Below are 23228 nucleotides of genomic sequence, written 5' to 3'. Positions count from 1 at the left end.
GTAACTCACCATGATGACAGTTTACAAGCATTGCATTTAAGATGATTATTCCCATTGTAGACAGCCATCTTTACTCCAGAAAGGGGCGGTTTTTCTTTAACTCCCTAGACCTTTTGGTCAGGGTTTCGCAAGCTTCATCTGCAAAGTCACCAGAGGAACTTACTAAGACGCAGTGCTGGTCCCACTCCCATGGTTTCTGATTCAGTGGGTTTCAGAAGGTGCCAGAATATTGGCACCTCAAACAAGCTCCCAGGTAATACTGAAGCTGCGGGCCTCGGGACAGTACCTGAGGACCACTGCTCTAGGACCCACTATTATTAGAGTTTGTTAGAAGGGGTTTCAGAGTGTGGACCCTGGACCATCCTGGTAAAACTCAAGCTTGTCAAGCAGTTCTGATAGCGCAGTAAGTTAAATGTTGGGTTGCTAACTGAAAGGTGGACTGTTGGAACCCATTAGTCACTCCACGGTGGAAAGATGTGGCGGTCCATGGCCATAAAGACATCCAGCCTCGGGAACCCTATGGAGCAGTTCCACTCTGTGCTGTAGGATCAATGTGAGCCAGAATTGATTCCCTGTGTGTGGAGGGGAAGGCCTGGGAATTCTGAATTCAGTGAGCGAATCAATCTGACCTCAGTTTGGGAGAAAGTGCCTCGTGTCTGAGAAAAACCAAGTGGCGAAAACATTAGTCAGTATTTGAGTCAGGATTCCAGCCATCTGTCCTAGCCCTCCCTGGGAACAGCCAACAGCCCTCCCTGGGCACGGAGCCAACAGCCAAGGGGCGGCCCGACAGGTCTGAACTCTGTTGTTGCCGGTAAACGGAATCACGCTCACATACTTCAAAAGGTATTGGAAGATCAAATGCAATCATAAGAGAAAGAAGTTACAGACTGTAAGATGTCATAAAATGCTCATTGGTTTGATTCTGCCTCTTCTGTACCAAACAGCACAGAACTCAGTAACGCTACCGGATCAACAAGAGAAGGGAAGTGTAGCCCAGGACCAAAACGTGCATCGCTGGGAGACAGGAAACCACAGGAGCTAACCATATGCTCCTTGGAGTCAGAAGTCCTGAATTCCTTTCCAGGATGAGCTGAGTGACTTTGGTCAAGTTACTGAACCTCTCTGTGCCTCTTTACTTATTATGGTGCTGTGGACTAATGCGTCAGACTACAAAGTCGTTAGAACTGCAAGGTCGGTGGTTCAAGCTCACCAGCTACTCCTTGGAAACCCTATACAGGGTTGCTATGGGTTGGAATTGACTCGATGGCTCTTAACAACAACATACTTGGTATGAAAACTGTTGTACTTGTCATGGGTTTGTGTTTTGGAGATTAAATGAGATCATGCAATGAATGTTTGTTGAATAGAAGGTATTACTCTAGGCCAATATTAAGGACCATACATATTAGCTATTATTGCTACTGGTAAATATAATTATGTCTGTGTTCCACAGTGAATTTTTTTAAGAAAGTGTTGATTTATTTCAACATTAATTAAAAATAGACTAGGAGGATCACGTATGAGAGAAAGATGAGGTTTTCTGCTCCCGCAAAGATTTACAGTCTTGGAAAACCTATACAATAGGGTTGCTATGAGTCGGAACTGACTCGACAGCACTTAACAACATTATTTTCCAAAAAACAATTTACAATAATGTCACCATTCAAGTAGAACCGAGAGTTTCCCTACACCACTTCTTTTATTTAATAGATTACAGCAAAATCTCTGTATAGAGATCAGAAAAATGCGAAATCGATTCCAGCTCCTTGGAGGGCCTTTGTGAGGTTGCAACATGGACAAGCCCAATCCCCACAGCGTTTGTACTGCAGTTCTGCCAACAGCAGAAACTGAAGGAATCTGGCGATGAAAAGTGCCAAATTCCATGAAAACAATCAGAGGAATTCACAATTCAGGCCTGCACCAATTGTCTCAAGAAAGTTAGGAAATGATGGGCTGGTAACCAGTGAGCTTTATTTATTAAACCACTGATTCCTCCCCTGGTTTGTCTCCTTAGTCGAAGGCAGAGGGAGACCCAATGGACCCAGTAACTGAAAACGCCAGGGGAACCGCACTGCAGCGTGTGGCCGAGGCCTGGTGGGCACCGAGGGCCACAGGGACGTGTGGCTGGAGTCAGCAAAACACTCATGACTTTTCGACATCAGACATAGTCCCTCACACACATTATAGGTGTTAAAACATAACAAGCTGACTCTTGGAGAAAAGGAACACAGAAGCCAGAAAGGAACTGGCAGCAATTCGTGTTCGTTAAGCGTTTACTGTGGTGTGAGCACTGCGCTCAGCATGTCAGTGTTAAGCATTTACTGTGGTGTGAGCACTGCGCTCAGCAAGTCAGTGTTAAGCGTTTACTGTGGTGTGAACACTGCGCTCAGCATGTCAGTGTTAAGCGTTTACTGTGGTGTGAACACTGCGCTCAGCATGTCAGTGTTAAGCGTTTACTGTGGTGTGAACACTGCGCTCACCATGTCAGTGTTAAGCGTTTACTGTGGTGTGAGCACTGTGCTCAGCAAGTCAGTGTTGAGCATTTACTGTGGTGTGAACACTGCGCTCAGCATGTCAGTGTTAAGCGTTTACTATGGTGTGAACACTGTGCTCAGCATGTCAGTGTTAAGTGTTTACTGTGGTGTGAACACTGCGCTTAGCATGTCAGTGTTAAGTGTTTACTGTGGTGTGAACACTGTGCTCAGCATGTCAGTGTTAAGTGTTTACTGTGGTGTGAGCACTGTGCTCAGCATGTCAGTGGGTGAACATAAAGTGTGAGCAGTTGCTATCTCTCTCAGGAAGCTTATGTCATGTAATGAGCTCAAGTGAGGAGACAGTTACTGAAGTCCTTGTCTGAGTTCCCAGTTCAGATGGGACCTCAGGACGAGAAAGGCTGGATTAAGCAGGTTTGCCAAATCCAGACAAAGGCTAGCTTCCGACTGTTGTTGTTCAGTGTGCTGCCCACCGGACCCTTTTATCTCCATCGTCTCAGCCCCCCAATCTTCTCCTGCTCCCCTCTTCCTCACTGTGGCCCCTCCTCAGCTACGCCAGAATTGTAAACATCACTGAGTTCCTTCTCTTGTCTAGGGAGTCTTAGACAGTTCCACAGCTATAGAACCCAACCATACAGGACAGACTCCAAACCAAAATTCCCAGACTTCTCTGCTCAACAGCCTCCTGACATCACTGCTTGGACATATGACCAGCACGTCACATTTAGTATGTCCAGGCCCAAACCCCTGATTTCCATTCACAAAGGGAGAGTCTTTTCAGTAAACAAGACCTTTATCTACTCAGTTGCTCAGACCACAGCCAAGGAGTTTCCTGGATACATCCATTTCTGCTACCTCTCACAGCCAGTCCCAGATTCTCTGCTTTCCCCCTTCAGGCTTGATTCAGAACCACGTCCCTTGCCCTCCTCACTGCTTTCCTGATGCCAACCCCCGCTATCTCTCCTGCACCAGCACAGACCCCTCCTGAGCCCTGACCATGATGTGTCCAGCTGCCCTGATCTGACCTGCGTTGACCTCCCTGACTCAGCTCCCATCCTGCCCCTCCATCCCTTACTCTGATTGTGCCCCACAAACTTCCAAGTGGGACTTTGAAAATGGTGGTCAGAGAAGGCTTCTGTGAGGCAGTCATTGGATAGATTCTCCGTCCTAGAGGAATCCTGTCATCATGCTCTGTCTCAACACCTGTGTGTTCCGCTGGCGTGAGGCTTAGCACTGTGACAAAGCTTGGGCTCCATGACATGTCAGGGTCACGAGCTTTCCATAATTCTTCTCAGCAAGCCTGTAGCCAAACCCATTCTCCTCTCTCTCCCAAAGTCAACAGAAGTCTTCAGAATGAACTCCATCAACACTTTCCTGTATGATCATATTCTCATTGCTGCGAGTACCAGCTCCATTTTCAGTTCATTTAAACAATTTCCTTTCTGCGGTTCCTGGTTCGTGTCAACCCTACAGTGAGTTCTTGACCCCATTCGCACCAGGCTCCCCCAGAGGGTACTTGCTCCATCAACAACTCCCCTCTCTCCACCATCTTCAATTTCTCTTCATCTCTGCTTGCTTGTAAGCATGTTCGACCTCTTCCATCTCCCTTCAGCTTCCACCGTAGAATGTCCTTCTCATTAGGGCCATAGTTCTTGAACACGTGGTTTCCATCTCTGTTTCATCATTTCCTATTCAAGTCTCATTCCCATCATACAGTGACACTATCCAAGGTCATCAAGGGTCTCCACCTAGTCAAACCCACATGGTGGCATTGATCCCTCTGCCGCATTTAGCTAGGTGGAATATTCCAGACTTCCTGAAGTTGTTTCCTTTCCTTTCCTGCATGACACCACCTTTGCTCGGGTTCGGCGCTTCTCTCTGACTCTCCCCTCACACGCTCCTCTTCTTCCCTCAGCCCGACAGGATCCACTGTTTGACCTCATCTGTAAGATCTCCCTGGAGAATCTCATCATGGTTTCAAAAACTACCACCTCTGTACGGATGGCTTCCAACCTGGGGTCTCTAGTTCTGACTGCTCCCCTGAGTTTCCAACGCCTGAGCCTCATGGCTGCTGGACGTGTCCATCATTCTGTAGGAATCTCAATGGCAACAACCGTCGCCTTCTCATTCCCCAGGTTGAGCTTAAAACACATCATCTTTTATGACCCTAGAACTCTACGCACAACCTTATTACGGGCCCTTTTACAGCATTTCTACACCATTTACGTACGCTTTGTTGCTGGGGCACAGGTATCACATGTCCTCAGCCATTAGCACACTTACTAGGTACTTTGTAAGTGTTTGCTACTCAGTGAATGAAGTAGAAGACAACTAAAAGCTGTCAAGGCTACACTACTGAACTAACACTGGTCTCTGTATTTGGTCATTCAATCCTTACCACCTTGTCTGTGGTGGAGTTAAGCTGTTAAGGCAGGTCAGGATCTTACAAACCCATACCTTCACTAGTCACTGCCTTGAACATGATATCCAGAACTTTTCTACATCCTATAAGGAGCTCTGGTAGTGTAGTGGTTACGAATCGGGCTGCGAACCTTAAGGTCAGCGGTTCGAAACTACCAGTCTCTCCACGGGAGAAAGATGAGGCTTTCTACTCCCGTAAAGATTTACGCCCTCGGAAACCCTGTACAGGGTCGCTATGGGTTGGAGCCAACTCGACGGCACTTAATAACAACAACATAAGGCACTTTGGTAGCGTAGTGGTTACGAACTGGGCTGTGAACCACAAGGTCAACAGTTTGAAACTACCATGTGTTCCATGGGAGAAAGATGAGGCTTTCTGCTCCTGTAAAGATTGACAGCCTCGGAAACCCTGCACAGGGTCACTATGAGTCGGAACCGACTCCACAGCACATAACGACAACAACAATAGGGACTATACACAAAATACAGTGGGTAAGATCTTAATTGTTCAGCAACCCAGCTCATCACCCAGTACAGTAGTAGGACTCCTTCCATAATGATTTACAGCTTTAGAAACCCTAGAGGGCAGTCCCATTCTGTCCTGTATGGTCACTGTGAGTTGGAATCAATGCCTCCCCAATGGGTTTAATCTTCTTGCAAATTTTCCTCAACACAGCCTGGGAGAAAATGTGAGAATGGATTTGCATACAGCCGTCAGAGCGGCTGCTCCTTGTAAACCCTGTGCAGGGTTGCTATGGGTTGGAATCTACTCAATGGCACTTAACAACAACAATCAGAAGATAATGTAAAAGCAGTGTTATGAATTTTATAGTAACTGACTTGGAAAAACAAATACACATGGGCTTTTTCTTTACTGAAACTTGGATGACATTTTGCTTGGGAATTACTATGAAAATGTGACCCAAATCCAAACCTAGCACCACGGACTCAATTCTGACCCATAGTTAGTCTATAGGACAGAGGAGAACTGCCCCATAATGAAATCTTTGGAAACAGACTACCACATCTTTCTCCCGAGGAGCGGCTGGTGGGTTCAAACTGCTGACCTTCTGTTAGAAACTGAGCACTTAATTACTGGATCACAAGGGCTGCAAAAATGGGACAGTTGATTTAAAATGTTAGCGATCTATAGAAAAACTTGTGAAAGCCAGAACTCAACAGGGCTGCCTTGTTTTTCCAGGTCTTACAGGTTTTCCACCTTTGACAGGGTAAGCTCTTACTGCTTTTCCATCATTCACTATTGGGGGTGGTGGTGGTGGGGGTGGGAGGTGTGCCGTGGAGTCAGTTCCCATTCAGAGCAACCCTGCACAGGATTTCCGAAGCTGTAAATCTTTACAGGAGCCAACAGCCTTGTTTTTCTTCCACAGAGTAACTGGTGGATTTGAACTACTGATCTTGCGGTTGGTAGTCCAACTTGTACCCATGACACTACCAGGGGCTCCTTCCACTCTCTGTTAGTGGGATATACTTGAGTTGTCTTTCTTCGGCCTTACACTGGTTCTACCTTTCACATGTTTTACTGTAGTCACTTCTCCTAGGCTCCTCCTTGCTCCCCAACTCAAAACCAACCCCACAACTCAACTCATCTGCTCGTCGATAGATTCCAACAAGGTTCTAGCTGGCTTCTGTTTCATCTTATCTCCTATGAGCTATATGAACTCAACAGCCCCTCTCCCAGATCCAACTTTAACTCAAAAACCTCTGAGTCACCAGACTAGGAGGTGTTTCACCACATATAGAAGGAGATGTAAGCAGCCCAAAATAAACCAAATGAGCAAAACTCAGCTCCAGGCAGCCAGTTAAAAATAGAATAGTGTGAGAGCAGACTTGATGAATGTGTGTCCCTCTCAGGTCCCTCACCACTCAAGGGTTGTCTTCCAATGTCCCAATCAAAATTAAGAACCAGTTTGCAGTGATTCATTCTTGCACTGGCTAAGTACTTGGGCTACTAACAGACAGGTCAGTAGTTCAAACCCACCAGCTGTCCATGAGAGAAAGACGTGCAGTTTGCTTCCCTTAAGATTGGTGGTGGTAGTTGTGTGCCAACGAGCCGATTCCCACTTATAGGACTTCCAAGGCTGTAAATCTTCATGGTAGAAGAAAGCTTTCTTTTTCTCCCACAGAGCAACTGGAAGATTGGAACCACTGGCCTTCCGGTTAGGAGTCCAGCTTGTAATCCATTCCAGTACCAGGACTCCTTTCCCTAAAGATCACAGCTCTGGAAATCCTGTGGAGCCGTCTGCTTTACAGGGTTGTTCTGAGTAACAATTGACTCAGTGGCAAAGAAAGGGTCAGTATGCTAACAGCCCCTCATTCGAGACCAGGATCATAACGCACCTGTGCTGGCTTTGTGGTTGGACAAAAACCATCTGAGAACCTGGTAGAAGGATTCAGATTTCTTAGAAAGAGAAACAGAATGACATGGCGCAGTAGACTTTTTTGGATTCCTTCCTGGACTAAATAAGAGGTAAGAAAGCATCTAAGGCTCCCCACTACAGACTGTTTCTAATATTGATAAATATTTAAAAAACAGAAAGTGTAACAAAAATTAAGTGGGCAGGGTATCATCTTTATATAAGGAAACATATGGATGACCTAAAAATCCTGGGCCCCACAAATACTGACTTTGTACCTTTTCTGCATTGCTGTTAAGTGCCGTTGAGTTGGTTCCAACTCATAATGACCCTGATTAGGGTTTCTGAGGAGCAGCTGGTGAGTTTGAATTGTTGACCTTGTTGTTCAAACCGACCTTGTGGTCCAGTGCATCATTCTACAGTGCCATACCAGTACAAATACTCAGTCATAAAATCCATGCACACTTCAGTATAACAGAAGAGAGAGCTATATTTTGAAGTAGATACCTAGAAAAGTATATGTTGGTATTTGTAAATAGATATATCTATGTGTGGACATTCTAAAAAGCCTGGAACCACTATCTGACAAAGACAGATATTTCAATCCTCAGCTTTGTATCTTATTTCTACTTCTGATCATTGGTTGATACCATCCAACTGTGACATCATTCATTCCCAGACATGAAACACACATCATTCTCAAATATTCTCAAAGGAGACACAACCCCTGTTGCTAAGAGAAACACAGAAGTCTGATTTTAGGAGTGATGGCAACCATAAGGTTGGTGGTTCAACCTCACCAGCTGCTCCTCAGAAACCCCATACAGGGTCGCTATGGTTCGGAACTGACTCGATGGCTCTTAACAACAATAACAATATCTATTCTTCTATTCCAAGCCAGGTTGATGGTATCCAAAAAAGAAAACAAGAATACCCCAAATTAGGGAAAATTCAGCTCATGAGATCGCACATATGGTGTCTAAAAATAGTCCCGTAATTACAGAGCATTATGTAAGTGTTGGTTCTCACCCAAGTAGCCAAGCACATTCAGAGATGAACAGAATCCTATTTGTCTGCTTTTGTATCATCCTGCCACAAACTGTGACCCAGGTGCTGTGGTGGAGGTGTTCACACCTCTGCTCTGAAGACAGCATCAGCTCCTCTTCAGAAGTCCTCTCAGGGACTCGGCTGCTGGCTTCAGCTGACACTAAGTGGCAGGGACCTTGGATAAAAGCTGAAGTGAGACCCAGCTAAAGCCTTCAGTCTAGGTTTGCAGATCCCCACCTTGGCTAGCTATGCTTTGCCAAGTCTCCCAGTAGCAGGGGTAATGGTTTTGTCTCTGAAAAATCTAAGCAAGGTAACCTGGAGCAGTCATTTCTCATCTGCTGCCCATGGGGAGCTAGTAGTGCACATGGACAAAGCTGGTGAGTTACCTGCAGACCCCACCTGCGTCCCAGTCTCCTCATCCTTCCCGGACTTCCAGCACCTTGACCCAGTGCTACAGCCCTAGCTGTTTTCTTCCTTCTTCACTTTGCAAAGGTGACTTTCCACTATGTCCTGTACCGTGAGGAGGACAACTAGAAGGTCCTGCTGTTGTGAAGTGCCTTCGAGTTGGTTCTGACTCTTAACGACCCTGTGTAGGGTTTCTGAGGAGAGACTTGTGGATTTGAACCACCAACCAGGCAGTTCAAACCAATCTTTCGGTCCAGTGCTTATCCTATAGCGTCACACCAGGACTCCCTACTCCATCCCAAATCCCCACAATTCCTTGACCTTTTCCTTTGCTTCTCCCAGCGTGGTCTCAATTCATATCTCCATCAACTGAAGATGACAAACCTGGCCTGAAGTTGTCTCCTGGGGCCCATGCAATAACTACTTATAGTTGATTAGACTCCGTCCTTTGTTGAGTTCTGTATACATGTTAGTAAGAACGCACCGGGCTCTCTCCAAGGTGCTGGAGACTCTGAACAGAACTAAGCACTTTTTGGTGAGGATCACAATCTAGACAGAGAGATGGACACACACAAAAAACAGCAACGCTCACAGTACAGGGACCTTTTCATACTCTCTTAGTTTATGTTTACCTGGTATCCCTAACCACCACCCTTACCACATTGTACTGCCAGCTGTCTTTATACCCCATTTACCGGTATATTCCTTGCCTCCCCCCATCTGCTATATCCCCAGTACCTTCTACAGTGGCTGGTGCATAGGAGAATCTCAATAAATGTGATGAAAAGTTCAATAAAAGTCTTTGTTATTAATATTTTGTGTCTTCAAGTTAATTCCAATTCACAAACACTCTAAATGACAGAGTAGAACTGCCCCATAGGAATTCCCAGGCTGTCCCTTGGAAACCCTATATAGGGTTGCTATGAGTCGGAACCAACTCGACAGCACTCTACAATAACAACAACAACGTTTATAGGAGCAGAAAACCTTCTCTCATGTGGAGCTGCTGGTTGGTTAGAACTGTTGACCTTTCAGTCAGCAGCTGAGTGCTTAAACTATTGAGTCATCGGGGCGCTTTGGCATTAATGTTAAGTGCCGTCAAGTCGGTCCCGACTCACAGCGACCCTGTATAGGGCTTCCGAGGAGTGGCTGGTGAGTTTGAACTGCTAACCTTGCAGTTAGCAGTCTAGTGCTTATCTTACAGTGCTACACCGGGATATAGGATTAGTAAATTCTTATAATAACAAAAAAAAAATTGGTGTCTACATAGAGTTCCTGAAGATTCCGCTGGAAAAACACTTGTGCTATTTCCAAAACAGTATTGGTGAACCTGGGGAATTATAGAAAACAGGAAAGGAAAACAAAACAAGTTTTAAGATGTAAGAATCAATGCGAGCAGCCCTGGTGGTGCAGTGGTTAAGTGCTTGGTTGCTAAACAGAAGGTTGGTGGTTTGAATCCCCCATCTGCTGTTTGGGAGGAAGACGTGGCAGTCTGCCTCCGTAAAGACTACAGTCTTGGAAACGCTATGGGCCAGAATCGACTGGACAGTAATAGATGAAAATAAATGTAAAAATTAAAACTGAAACATAGGGGCAAAAAACTCACAGTGTCACCCCCACCCCCACCCCTCCAAGGACGTCCTCCATATCAGACCACAGAGAGTTCTCAGTAACGGTTATTGTCAATTTTCATCACAGAATAACAGTGGTGTAGTTATAAATTGCTCAAATGTTAATATTTCTTAGATTACACAGATATTAATAACAAAACTGATCTGTAAAATCTTTCTGTATAATTGAGTGGAAGCCTTTGTTGCTCTTTCTCCTTTACCTTTAATTACTACTTCTTTCTCAAAAGACTTTTTAGTGGAGATTCCCAAACACTATTTATCACAATATGGTAGTGAAAATATCAGAAAATCTGACAAAGTCAGCAGCTATAAAAACGCCGGCAGTAACAGAAACAACTGCGCATACTCAGGGTGTTCCTACGACAGCTCTGAACACAGCATAATACAAGGTCCAAAGCGTAAATAGCACTGAGGCTTGCCTTCTAGGCACACTGATCCATGCAAACTGGGCTTGCGAAAAAGGTTTCTGTTTTTATAACTAACTTATACGGGTATTTTTATTTAAAAGAATACATTTTTGCTGAAAAATGTATTCACGATTTTACAGACAGCCATTTTGGTGTTGGAGTCCTGGTGTGCCACTGTAGGATCAACACTAGACTGCAAGGTCAGTTAGAACCTCAAACCCACCAGCTGCTCCTTGGAAACCCTATACAGGGTAGTTATGGGTCAGACCAACTCCACAGCACTTAACAACAACAACAACAGAGTCCCCTGGTGTGGCACTGTAGGATAAGCACTCAACCGCGAGGTTGGTTTAAACCACAAGGTTGACAATTCAACCCCACCAGCCAGTCCTCAGAAGCCTATACAGGGTGGCTATGAGTCAGAACCGACTCGATGAGACTTACAACAACAACAATTCTGGTGTCACCCCCTGACAGTGTCACCTGGTGTGGTCCACACCTCCCGTATCCTCCTCGGACGCTACTGCCCTAACACTAATTTCTCAGTTATGATTTTTATAAAACAAAGTTTCCAAGATGAGCCAGCCCTTTTCAGAAATTCATCTGGTCATAAACTTGATGGTGACTAAACTTACATTTACATTTGGCAACTTGGAAGGCCCACACCTCCACCCAGCGGAGATGTACCACACACCATATTGCTCCTTGTAGGGTGAGCTCATAGGATTACTTCAGTGTTTAAAAATAAGTTCTCTGTTTCTTAACATCAGTCATGTATCTGGGGACCCTGTAGTCATTTACCCAGGAGCAAGTGATGCCCCAGCAGACAGTCACTGTGAACTCATACAGCTGGCTGTGGGCTAGATGCTGGTGACAGATGTGCACAGGACTTGTTCTTATCCTCAGGAAACTCACACTGGGCACACATCTCATCACCTTATCACATGATTTAGTTAGGAGATCCCAAAGACTAGAGCAACTGGCTCGCTGGGGAAGGCTTCACTGAGGAGCTGCCGTTTGAGTTGATGTGGGAGGGTCAGTAGAAACCACCCAGGTGACTCTTGGGTGATGGGCACTCAAGGTACAAAAAGCGTGTGCAAAGGTTCAGACAACACTTAAGGCCACGATGAGACGCTACAAACGCCTGGACCCCATGGAAGGAACTAGGCGACACTAGTCCTGAAGGCTCGTGAATGCCTCAGCAAACAGGTTACTTCCTTGTCTACGTCTTATTATAAAGTATTTGCACACATTAGGGAAATCAGCATTGTTGTTGTTAAATCCCGTCAAGTCGTCTCTGACTCATAGCAACCCTGTATAGGGTTCCAAGGAGTAGCTGGTGAGTTTGAACTGCTGACCTTATGGTTAGCAGTCAGTGCTTAACCTACAGCACCACACTTTGGTGGTAGTGGTTACGTGCTATGGAGTCAGTTCTGACCCATAGCGACCCTGTGTAGGGTTTCCGAGGCTGTAAATCTTTACAGAAGCAGAAAGCCTTATCTTTCTCCCACGGAACGGCTGGTAGTTTCGAACTGCTGACCTTGAAGTTAGCAGCCCAACTCATAATCACTATGCTACCAGAGCTCCTTGCACCACACTTTAGAGAGATATAAAATAACTTGGATAGAGTATTTTAATTTAAAGTATGTTGCATTATAACAATATTACCTTTAAACATTTTTTAAAGACATTCTTGACTGGGTACTTCTTGGTACTAAACAGAGGACTAATTTATTGGTTAAGAAACATTTGTTGGGTGTCTGACACAGTGAGTTCATTTTTGAGCTTCTAATCTTGCCTGTCATGACATCACACACAAATTCACTTTAAAATGTAAGAGAATTAAATGGACCCCTTGGATTTTGATTGGTTTGTGAAAAATACTTCTTAAACTTCTGAGGATATTCCATGAAAAGGAAATCTGATTATGTAAGACATGTGCTTCTATGGAACGTTCTCCAGTATTTTGACTGATTTCAGAAGATGGATAGAATGGGAAGTCCATGCTAGGTTCGTCAGGGGACAGGACTGCAGAATCCATGTAAGTGATGAAATCAAATTTCTACAAGACTTGCAAAGAAATGCTAGAGGAGCAACTGAGGAAAAGACCCGTCTGTCAGGAAGACAAAGGGGAAGAAGCAACAGCTCTGGGCCAGCTTGGACCCAACAGATCTAAGTTGTGGAAGTCACAGTAGAGACTGAGCACTTACTTACTGCAAAAGATGAAATACTGAGGCACCATGTAGGAAAAGACATTAATTCCTCTACTGTCTCCTGCACCTTAATTCAGCACTCAGCTGGCTTCTGAAAGGCCAAGGGAACTCAAGATGGTTTTGAATATCAGGATCAAGAACTACATCAGGAGTTAAGGTTCGAAGGCACACGTTAAAGCATCTGAGCCATCACAGCTAAGAACCAACGCGTCACAGTTGCTCTGGGTCATCCGACTTGCCACAGATTCTTTTTTTGGTCCTTTCAGCTACTGTGAAGTTCTAGCTGACAGGCAGGGCAAGCAGACGTGGGTGAAACTCAGATTGGTGAGAGGTGCTGCCAGCCCACCTCTAGGTGGTGGGCGGACGTGGAAGCTACTGACTAAAATAAGATTTTGGGGCTCTCTGCTGACTCCATCTCTTTCCTCTTAAATGATTACTTCAGGCTAAAATTTAAAAAGAACCAACCAACTAAACAAAGAACTTTCTGCTGTTACAGACGGTACCCAGAACATGCAGGCTCACTCTACAAATGTAAAGGTAAATTCCCTGGAAACAAGTACTACCAAATGCAGCAATGTATCACTAAGGAAGCCTGGTTACGCTGTTAAGTGCTGTTGAGCCAGTTCTGACTCGTAGGGACCCTGCATAGGGTTTCTGTGGAGCTGGTGGTGGGTTTGAACTGCCGACCTTGTGGTTCGCAGTTCTGTGCTGACTCTATATCACCTACAGTGTCTTATTTTGCCTCATAACGAGAGAACAAACCACTTTACTTGCAAGGAACGAAACACTTTACTTGCTGTGACCAAAGCAATGCAATACAATTTGACACGTGTAGCCTGAAGATTCTCAGAAACACATGCCTCATCCTCCTCATTCCGAATATTTGTGTTTCATTTAAAAGTAAACAAATATCAGAGTCCTGGGGTGAAGAAATATGAAAATCTTGGGCATCTCACATAGTCAATATTCAGATATAACCCCAAAGTCCTGGAGAAGTGAAACACTTATCAAACTATAAGAATACCCTTAATAGTTTTCCCATCTGAGACAGCAGACACATAGATCTGAAACAGTGCTTAGAGAAGCCCACAGAGATTTAGGCTCCCAAGTGCCCACCTCCCCCATCCCTCCACGACCCCAACACTGGCGGGGGAAGAGCAATAATGCAGTCTCTGAACCCGGGAGGAGAGTTGATGGAACCTTCCCACAGTCCCCCGGGGTCACGGGACACTTACTGCTATCCGCAGGACCGAAGCCTTCACTGAGGTCCATTTGTCCTGTCTTCGATCTATGACAAGGATAAAGCCAATCCCAGCATCTTGTAAACTAAAAGGAAGAGAAGAGAGAGCTGCAGTTAACACACTCAGGCAAGAAGACAGGTGCTTCATTTAATCTCTAAGAAAACATGAAAACAAAATGATTCCTCTTAGAATCCTGATGCCATTTCTGCCTTGCCCGCCAAGGAAGCACACGGGCAGACCATAATGCTTCCATCAGCCTCATTCAGGCAACTTTGGGAACTTGTTCTTATCTAAAGACAGAATTTGCTTTTGGTATATTTGTGTTGTTTACTTCTCAGCCTAACATCAACCATCTCACAATTCAAAGATCCTGGCAAACCCCAGATTTCCTAGAGTTCAGTCAATTGATAATCCATGATCAGAACCAAGCCTTCTCTGGTTGATCAGACGATTAAACCCTCCAAAACAAGTTTTATGATCCATACATCACATTAGTCCTAGCATCTGAGGTTCCCGAGTTCTTCCATGTTAAAAAACGGCTCTTGCTGGCATTGCTACAACAACTTTGGGAAAAAATCCCTGAGGCTTCCGTAGGCTCACAAGCATCTGTCGGAAATGAGATGAAAGATAAAGCTCTTTGCAGCAGCCACATCTGTGATAAAGATAACACTTTTGTTGTATAATGATGACCTCCGTCCCTCAGCTCAGCTCAGCGGCAGGAGCCTGAGTCACAGTCTAGAAAGGAAGAGATCTGCTTCCGTTGGGTAATTTCACATCCAAACCAATTGTGTAATGCCAGCAGCCGTCTGCCAGCCAATCCAAGGCAGAAATCAAGGAGGCAGGCAAGCCTCAATGCACTGACTTGAATCGTTAATTTCCAAAGCTCTGAGAGAGCCACTTCTGGGCTTAAATGCAAATCAGAATGACAAAGAACATATATAAATTATGCCATCTGTGACGGTGTGCTGCAAACATTATATAATAAAGCTAGAGTGATCGTGTTGAAGATCCTGACTCTCAGATTTAATGATGTGACCGTCATCGAGACAACACACCTCTGTGTGGATGTGCCCTGTTGGTGCTGTATCCTGGTGCATATTTGGTAATGAATGACTCCAAATGTTTATAGCAATTTGATTCAGTAACAGCAAAACACTTCTGGGGAAGAAGTGCACATGTAAACATCAGCTTTCATTCAAAACAGCCTCTCTGGGCTTGGTAGAGTACACGCCTGCAAACAGTGAGAGTTCAGTGATTCAATGATTGAATTTCATAGCTGGATGGGGTGGTGCTAACGGACGTGCCTTGTGATCTGGCTTAGATATTAGGGAGTTAAGATGTTGTTGGTTTTTCTAAGTCTTGCTTTTATACTTTCTTATTCATTACTTAGGAGCTCAGGTAGCATAGTGCTTACGAATCGGCCTGCTAACCTCAGTGTCAGCAGTTTGAAACTTCCAGGTGTTCCGTGGGAGAAAGATGAGGCTTTCTGCTCCCGTAAAGATTTACAGCCTCAGAAACCCTGTACAGGGTCGCTATGGGTTGGAACCGACTCCACATAACAACAACAAATTCATTATTTGGGAGTCCTGGTGTAGCACTGTGGGTTAATGCATCAGACTGCAAAATCGGTTTGAACTGCAAGGTTGGTGGTTCAAGCTCAACAGCTCCTCCTCGGAACCAACTCGACGGCACTTAACAACAACAATTTATTACTTGGAGTCCTGGTGTAGCGCTAGTAGGATATGCACTGGACTGCTAACTACGGGTCTGTAGTTCAAGCCAACCATCCGCTCCCATAAATATTTATGGACTCGGAAATCCAATACAAAATGGACTTGATGACAGTGAATTTGGTTTATTTGCTTTTCTATTTTGAGCACTTTGACATTAAAAAAAAATGTGTCTATACAGTATGTATGTTCTTGTTAAGTGTCGTCAAGTCAGTTCCGACTCACAACGACCCTGTGTAGTGTTTCCAAGGAGCGGCTGGTGGGTTTGAACTGCCAACCTTGTGGTTAGCAGTCCAATGCTGACCCTACAGCGCCACACCAGAGTCCATTTAGAGACAAAAGATCCTGTTAAGTTCTCCCAAATCAGTCCATGTTTCTCCTGCAAAGTACTGTGCACATCAGGTTTTTCTGCAAATTAACTGCTTAATGTCTGGTTCATCACCTGAGTTGAAATATCAGGAACACAGGGTTCACATCTGTCTTGCCCCCCATTGTTTCTCCAGTGCCCCATCCAAGGCTCTGTTGGTCAGCCTGCCTGGGGAACTGAGTTTGGCTGTGTGGTCAGGGCTACCGATAACGTTTCCCCAGGCTCTCTTCTGCCCTGGTTTCAGGACAGGATGACCGAAGGTTTTCTTCTATGTGGCGCCAGGCAGGTTTTCACTTAAGCTGCTACAGCTCTTGTCATTGTTGTTGTTAGATGCTGTTGAGTTCAGTTCTGACTCACAGTGACCCACTGCACAGCAGAACAAAACACTTCTGGCCCGAGGACCATCAAGGGAGAAGAGCAGAGAGCGGGACCCTACCCAGAGAAGCAGTGATGCCTGAAATGGAGCCAGAGATGATGACGTGGAGCGATGGAGCAGCTGGAGACTTTGGATCCAGAGAGGGAGAGCGACTGTGTGCTGAAGATCTAGGGGGGAATGGGGGAAGAATTGCATGGAGGGGATTGTAACCATGGCAATGAGAGACAATATACGATAGAATGAATGTAAAACTAATGTTCTCCCATGTAAACTGTCACATAATTCACAGTAAATCATTAAAAAAAAAACCACTTCCGGGTTCTGCGTCACCTTTACAATAGTTACGCTTGAGCCCACTGCTGCTGCCATGGTGCCAATCCATCTCCTTGGGGAAGTTTCTCTTTTTTGCTGATGCTTCATTTTTATCAAGCATTATGTCCTTCTCAAGTGACTGGTCCTTCCTGATAATATGTCCAAAGTATGAGAGATGAAGTCTTGTCATCGTGACTACCAAGGAACCTTCTGGCTGTCCTTCATCTAATACAGATCTGTTGTCCTTCTGACTGTCTGTAGTACTTTTAATATTCTTCTCCAGCACCATAATTCAAATGCATCAATGCTTCTGTGAGCTTCCGTATTCACTGTCTAACTTTCATAGGTTGTGAGGCGACTGAAAACACCACAGCTTCTGGTAGGCTCGCCTTAGGCCACAAACTGACATCTTTGCTCTTGAACACTTTACACACTTTAAAGAGGTCTTGTGCAGCACATTTCCCCAATGCAATATGTCATTTGATTTCTTGACTGCTGCTTCCATGAGCGTTGATTGTGGATCCAAGCAAAATGACCACCAACTCTGTGACTTCAGCTTTAGTCCCATGAACCAGGGCTCAGTTTGGGACCCAAGGCCTGGACAGGGAAGAAGGGACATTTCAGGGTATCTGTGTGGAACTCTGTCCAATGACAGGTGTGCCACTGGGTGGGAACTACCCCTTTCCTCCACATGCTGTCTTTGGAGAGGTACCAAGTGATGGGATATTTCTCAGACAATGCAAACTATCAACAGGTTCACTACAAGTCAGCTTGTTCTCTTGGTAGCCAAGGAGTCCAGGAAGACTATGAGTAAGACGTTTCTGTACTACCCTGCAGGTAATCTGATTCCGCCTTCCTGAGCAAGTCGAAGCCTGGACCTCAGTCTCGATGTGGATCTGACTTTTCCTATAGTGAGAGAGGGAGCTGTCATGTTTGGAATGAGCACATCACCATCAGACCAAGAGAATTCAAGAAAGGAAAGATCTGAGAAATGTTCCTACAGGGTCACTCCACAAGGTTTGCTTAAAAAAAAAAAAAAAAAAAATCTGTTGCCAAGGAAACGCGTGCAAGGCAGTGTGAAGATCGTACTGCGTTTTTGTGAGGAGACAATGCGTTTGGTGCTCACAGCAGGGATTCTAGGACCAGCTTCCTCAGCAGTGTCATCTTGGACAAGTGACTCAGCCTTTAATTGTCTCATTTTTTATTTCTGCACAAATAGGAATATTAATAGCTGCTACGTCATGGAATGGTTATGGGAGTTCAATGAGTTGCCATGGATAAAGACTTGAGACGCGTTGGATCCACTGGGCGCTATTATTACTGGTACTGTTCCTGCTTGTCTGTTTTGCAGAGCAGTAAAACCTCACTCTGTCTCTCCCCTTTGCCCTGAAAGAAAGCTTTGATTATGATGGAAACTCAGTCTCGTACTGAAAACGATTATCTGGCTGGAAAAGTCTCGCCACCCTTCTACAACAGGACAGGGAGTTAATTGGCTTCAGAACACATCATCCTCATTCATTTGAACCCAGACTGCTCTGTGTGTTGCCTAGACTGACTCGATTTTTGCTGTAGAGCTTCGACAACCCTACTGGCCTGACTGCCCACAGCACATCTCTGTACTGCCCACATCTTCACGTCATTCCTATCACAAGAAGTCTTCCGTGCCAGCACTGCATTTGTATACATTTGTTCTAACATTGTGGTGTGGCGCTGTAGGATCAGCACTGGACTGTGAACCACAAGGTTAGCAGTTCAAACCCACCAGTCTCTCCTCAGAAACCCTATCCAGGGTCGCTATGAGTCTGAACCGACTCCACAGCATTTAACAACAACAACAACAACAACAACATTCAAACACTGTATAAGCAGTGAGTCCGTTGCCATGTCACTAAAAGAAAAAGGAAGTTCTTGATCGTGAGGACTTGACAATCTAGAGAGAGCTTTCTGGACTTCAGTCAGCACACACACTTCCACATTTACCCCACCTCTCCTACTAGTCCCTTAAGAGTTCCTTGAATTAACTCTTTCTTAACATCCAGATAGCTTTATGTTTCAAAAGGAGTCTCTACATTATGATTGTAGTTGAACCCCAATACCACAAGTAGGCATTTGTAAAAATGAATACAAAATGAAAACAGTGCAGATGCCCACATACCACAGAGCTCTGCCTGATACCTTGACACCTGGGCAAGTCAGACCCCCTGCAAGACTCCTCAGTGGCCCCTCCAGCTTGGGGGCCAACTCATCCATACTTACCTACAGCCTCCTCTCCCACCACATTTTGGGCAAACTGACCCAGAAGACGTAAGAACTCTGGAGAAAATGTATAACACACGAAGCATCACTGGCTACAACTCATGAAGGTCCAGCCTACACTATCCTCACATGTGTTAGTTGTTCATGTCCATCACTGTGAAGGACTGCACATTCTGAGTGCTGTCCTGCCTGGGAAGTACATGTCCCAACACTTCACTGGACAATATTCTGTCGTCATCCATAGAGTTTTCGCTGGCTGATTACAGGAAGCCACCAGGCCTTGTTTCCCAGTGTGTCTATAGTCGGGAAGCTTCAGTGAACCCTGTCCACTGTGGGTGAGGCTGCTGGTGTTTGAGACACTCGTGGCAGAGCTTCCAGCGTCACAGAAACATGTGACCCGCCAGAGTACAACCAACTGATCGATGGTGGTAGTTGGAGGAGGGATGGAAGGTTAAATCCGCTGGTTTTGTCCAGAGCAGATTATTTTCCACACGTAATGTCATCAATTCATCACTCAAGGTCATGCCGATGCAATGGTGACCTCTAACCCTAATCCTATCTCAGTGATAAAAAGATTAGTACAACTACAGAGGCAACTAGGGAAAGACAACACCACTGTTCATCAGAAAGTGAGAGTGTGGTTCACAGAAGGAACCAGCACAGCTGAGACCCGGGCGGGGACTTTCAGCATCCAGAACTATGAGAAAAGAAATTTCTGTTCTTTCAAACCACCCACTTGTGGCATTTCTTTTAAGGCTATGTAGGAAACTAAGACAACACTTATCTAACCATATAAAAAAACTTTTAATGTTTCTTTTCTCTCTAAACTGCCTGCAGATTTGTCACTGCGAGGGCTGTGTCCTTTTGCTCTGTCCCCATAGAGTCCAGGGCACAGTCGGTGACCTCCAACAGCGGCAGATGGCATTTCCTGAACATCACACTGAGGGAAGTGGGACGCAGACTTGCTCCTCTGAGCGATGAGCTGGGGTCCTGGGGGTGTGCAGAAGACCGCTGCTCCTGCCATGTGCCTGTGACCTCATGTGCCTGAGGGACAGGGGCGTGTGTTCATATTAGGTTAGAGCTCATGACTGGCCACTTCCAGGGCTAAGTCTGGAGCTGAGTCCACTGTAGAGTGGATGGTGGAAGCAGAATAAACAGAGAGACAAACAACTCGGAAGCTGGCAGCCCACTCCAGAAATGTGCCCCTTCCAGTACACTGTGACATGAACATGGCCCTATAGAACACCGGTGCTGGGACAGCCTTCAACTTGGCAACAGCTGCCTTCCAAGTGGTCCTCCTGGCCAGCTGCCCTACAGCAGAGTTGGAGACCGATGAGCTCACTCTTGGCCCACATGAAGAAGACACAGAAGTCTCATAAACATTTCTGAAATTTGCCAATTCAGGGGTGTCTTCTTTACAGAGACCCCTCACGGGTTAAAACTGACATGCCTTTGGAGCCCAGCCCATCAATCTTTTAACTTCTCCTGGATGACCAAGAATCCTGGGAAGCCTGCAGCCTATCAGCTTTGCAGATCTGACCCCCATGTTGCTGGGTGAAACCAGAACAGAGCAGGAGAACACTCTGGAAACAAAAGCTGGGCTGTTCCTGGCCAGTGAGGTTTGCAACCACACAGCATTGTGCCTTTTTCAATTCCTGGCAGACTTGCATCTTGTTCCATGGACTTGGTGAGGGATGAGGCAGACCAGTTTCCCACCTGCTTAGATCCACTTCATCATAGAGCAAAAGCAGCCAGAAGAAGCGAACAAAACTCATGAGTTTTAGAGAAAACGGATCGAGAGAGAGGGCAGGCAGTGGTGGAGACTTTGGGACAGAAAGGTGATGCTGTAGAAATCATGGGTCTTCCTAACTGCAACTTCATAGTAAATTTTGACACCTAGTCGTGATAGTCCTTCAAGATTGGCTTGGCTATGCTTGACCCTTAGCATTTCCATGGGAATTTAAAATCATCTTATGCATTTCCAAATCAACAACAACCACCTTGTTGGGATTTTGATTGGAATTGCATTCAGTCTACTCATCCATGAAGTCAATACAATCTTCATCTTATTTGTTGTTGTTAAGTGCTATCAAGTCGCTTCTGACTCATAGCGATCCTATATAGAATTTTCAAGGAGCAACTGGAGAGTTTGAACAGCCAATCTTGTGATTCGTAGTCTAGTGCTGATCCTACAGCACTACACTCATGTTTTGTAGTTTCCTTCAGCAGTCTTGCACATCTTTTATCAATGTTAGTCCTGTTGTGGTGGTTAGGTGCCATTGTGTTGGTACTGACTCACAGTGACCCTGTGTATAATAGAAGGAAACATGGTCCTGGTCCTGGGCCAACCTCACAATCCAGTAGCCTATCACTGCTACCACTGAGCCAATTCATCTTGTTAGGGGTCTTCCTCTTTTTCTCTGACCCTCCACTTTACCCAAACATGATATCCTTCTCCAGTGACTGGTCCTTCCTGATAATATGTCCGAAGTATGAAAGATGACGTCTGGCCATCTTGGTCTCCAAGGCGCACTCTGACTGTACTTCTTCCAACACAGATCTGTTTGTTCTTTTGGCAGCCCATAGCACTTTCTTTACATTGAGATGCATTCCATACCAAAGGCTGTGCTCTTTGATCTTCTTCAGTAAGTATTTAAAGTTCTTTTCACTTTCAATAAGCAAGGTTGTATCATCTGCATATCACAGTTGTTAATGTTAATATCACAGTCTTCCTCCAATTCTGATGCTACGTTTTTCTTCATACAATCCAGTTTCTTGGATTATTTGCTCAGCACACAGTGTGGTGATAGAATACAGCCCTGGTGCATACCTTTCCTAATTTAAACCATTCGGTGTTCCTGTGTTCTGTTCAAACACCTGTATCTTGGTCTATGTACAGGTTCCTCATGAGCACGATTAAGTGTTCCAGAATACTTATACTTCACAATGTTGTCCATAGCTTGTCATGATCCACACAACTGAAAGTCTTTGTATAGTCAATAAAGCACAAGTAAACATCTTTCTAATATTCTCTGCTTTCAGCCAAGATCCACTGGACATCAACAATGGTATCCCTCGTTCCACATCCTCTTCTGAATCTAGCTTGAACCTCTGGAAGTTCTCTGTCCATGTATATTTGCAGCTGTTTTTGGATCACCTTTTAGTAAAACTTTACTCACAAAGGATATCAATGTTATTATCCGATAATTTCCACATTCCTTTGGGTCACCTCTCTTTGGAATGGGCACAAATATGGATCTCTTCCAATCAGTTGGCCACGTAGTTGTTTTCCAAATTTCTTGGCAGAGATGAGTGAGTGCCTCCAGTGCCGCATCACTTTGTTGAAAGATTTCAATTTGTGTTCCATCAATTCCCGGTGCCATTTTCTTTGCCAATGTCTTCAGGATCATTGGCTCTTGATCATAGGCTACCTCTTGAACTTGTTGAACATCAACCATTTCTGTTTAGTACAGCGTCTCGGTGTATTCTTTCCATCTTCATTTGATGCTGTCTGCATCAGTCAATAATTTGCTCAGAGAATCCTTCAATACCACAAGTCGAGGCTTGAATTTTTTCTTCAGTTCCCTCAGCTTGAGAAATGCTGAGTGTGTTCTTCCTTTTTAGTTTTTTAACTCCAAGTCCTCACACATTTTGTTATATTTGACTTTGTCTTCTCAAGCTGACCTTTGAAATTTTCTGTTCAGCTCTTGGACCGCCTCACTTCTTCCTTTTGCTTTAGCATCTCTACACTGGAGAGCAAGTTTCAAAGTCTCTTCTGATATCCATTTTGGTCTTTTTCCTTCTTTCTTGTATTCGTAATGACCTTTTGCTTTCTTCCTGTATGATGTTCTTGATGTCATCCTACAACTCTTCTGGTCTTTGGTCTTTAGAGTCCAATGCACCAAATCTGTTCTTCAGATGATCTCTATATTTAGGTGGGATATGTTCAAGGTCA

At 45.0% G+C, this 23228-nt stretch overlaps 1 protein-coding gene across 1 annotated transcript in view; it reads right to left on the bottom strand.

Moving 5' to 3' along the window:
- The window catches only part of MCF2L (MCF.2 cell line derived transforming sequence-like), a 301472-nt gene that overhangs the window by 64718 nt on the left and 213526 nt on the right, over window positions 1–23228 (bottom strand). The window contains exon 4 of the mRNA XM_006851546.1: window positions 14227–14317. Coding sequence (XP_006851609.1) covers window positions 14227–14317 — 91 coding nt within the window. The remainder of the gene's footprint in view (window positions 1–14226; window positions 14318–23228) is intronic.

Source organism: Chrysochloris asiatica, unplaced genomic scaffold, assembly GCF_000296735.1.
Source record: "Chrysochloris asiatica unplaced genomic scaffold, ChrAsi1.0 scaffold00029, whole genome shotgun sequence".
Taxonomy (NCBI): Eukaryota; Metazoa; Chordata; class Mammalia; order Afrosoricida; family Chrysochloridae; genus Chrysochloris; species Chrysochloris asiatica.
Note: the sequence above shows the minus strand (reverse complement) of the source record. Positions and strands in the feature narration are given on the sequence as shown.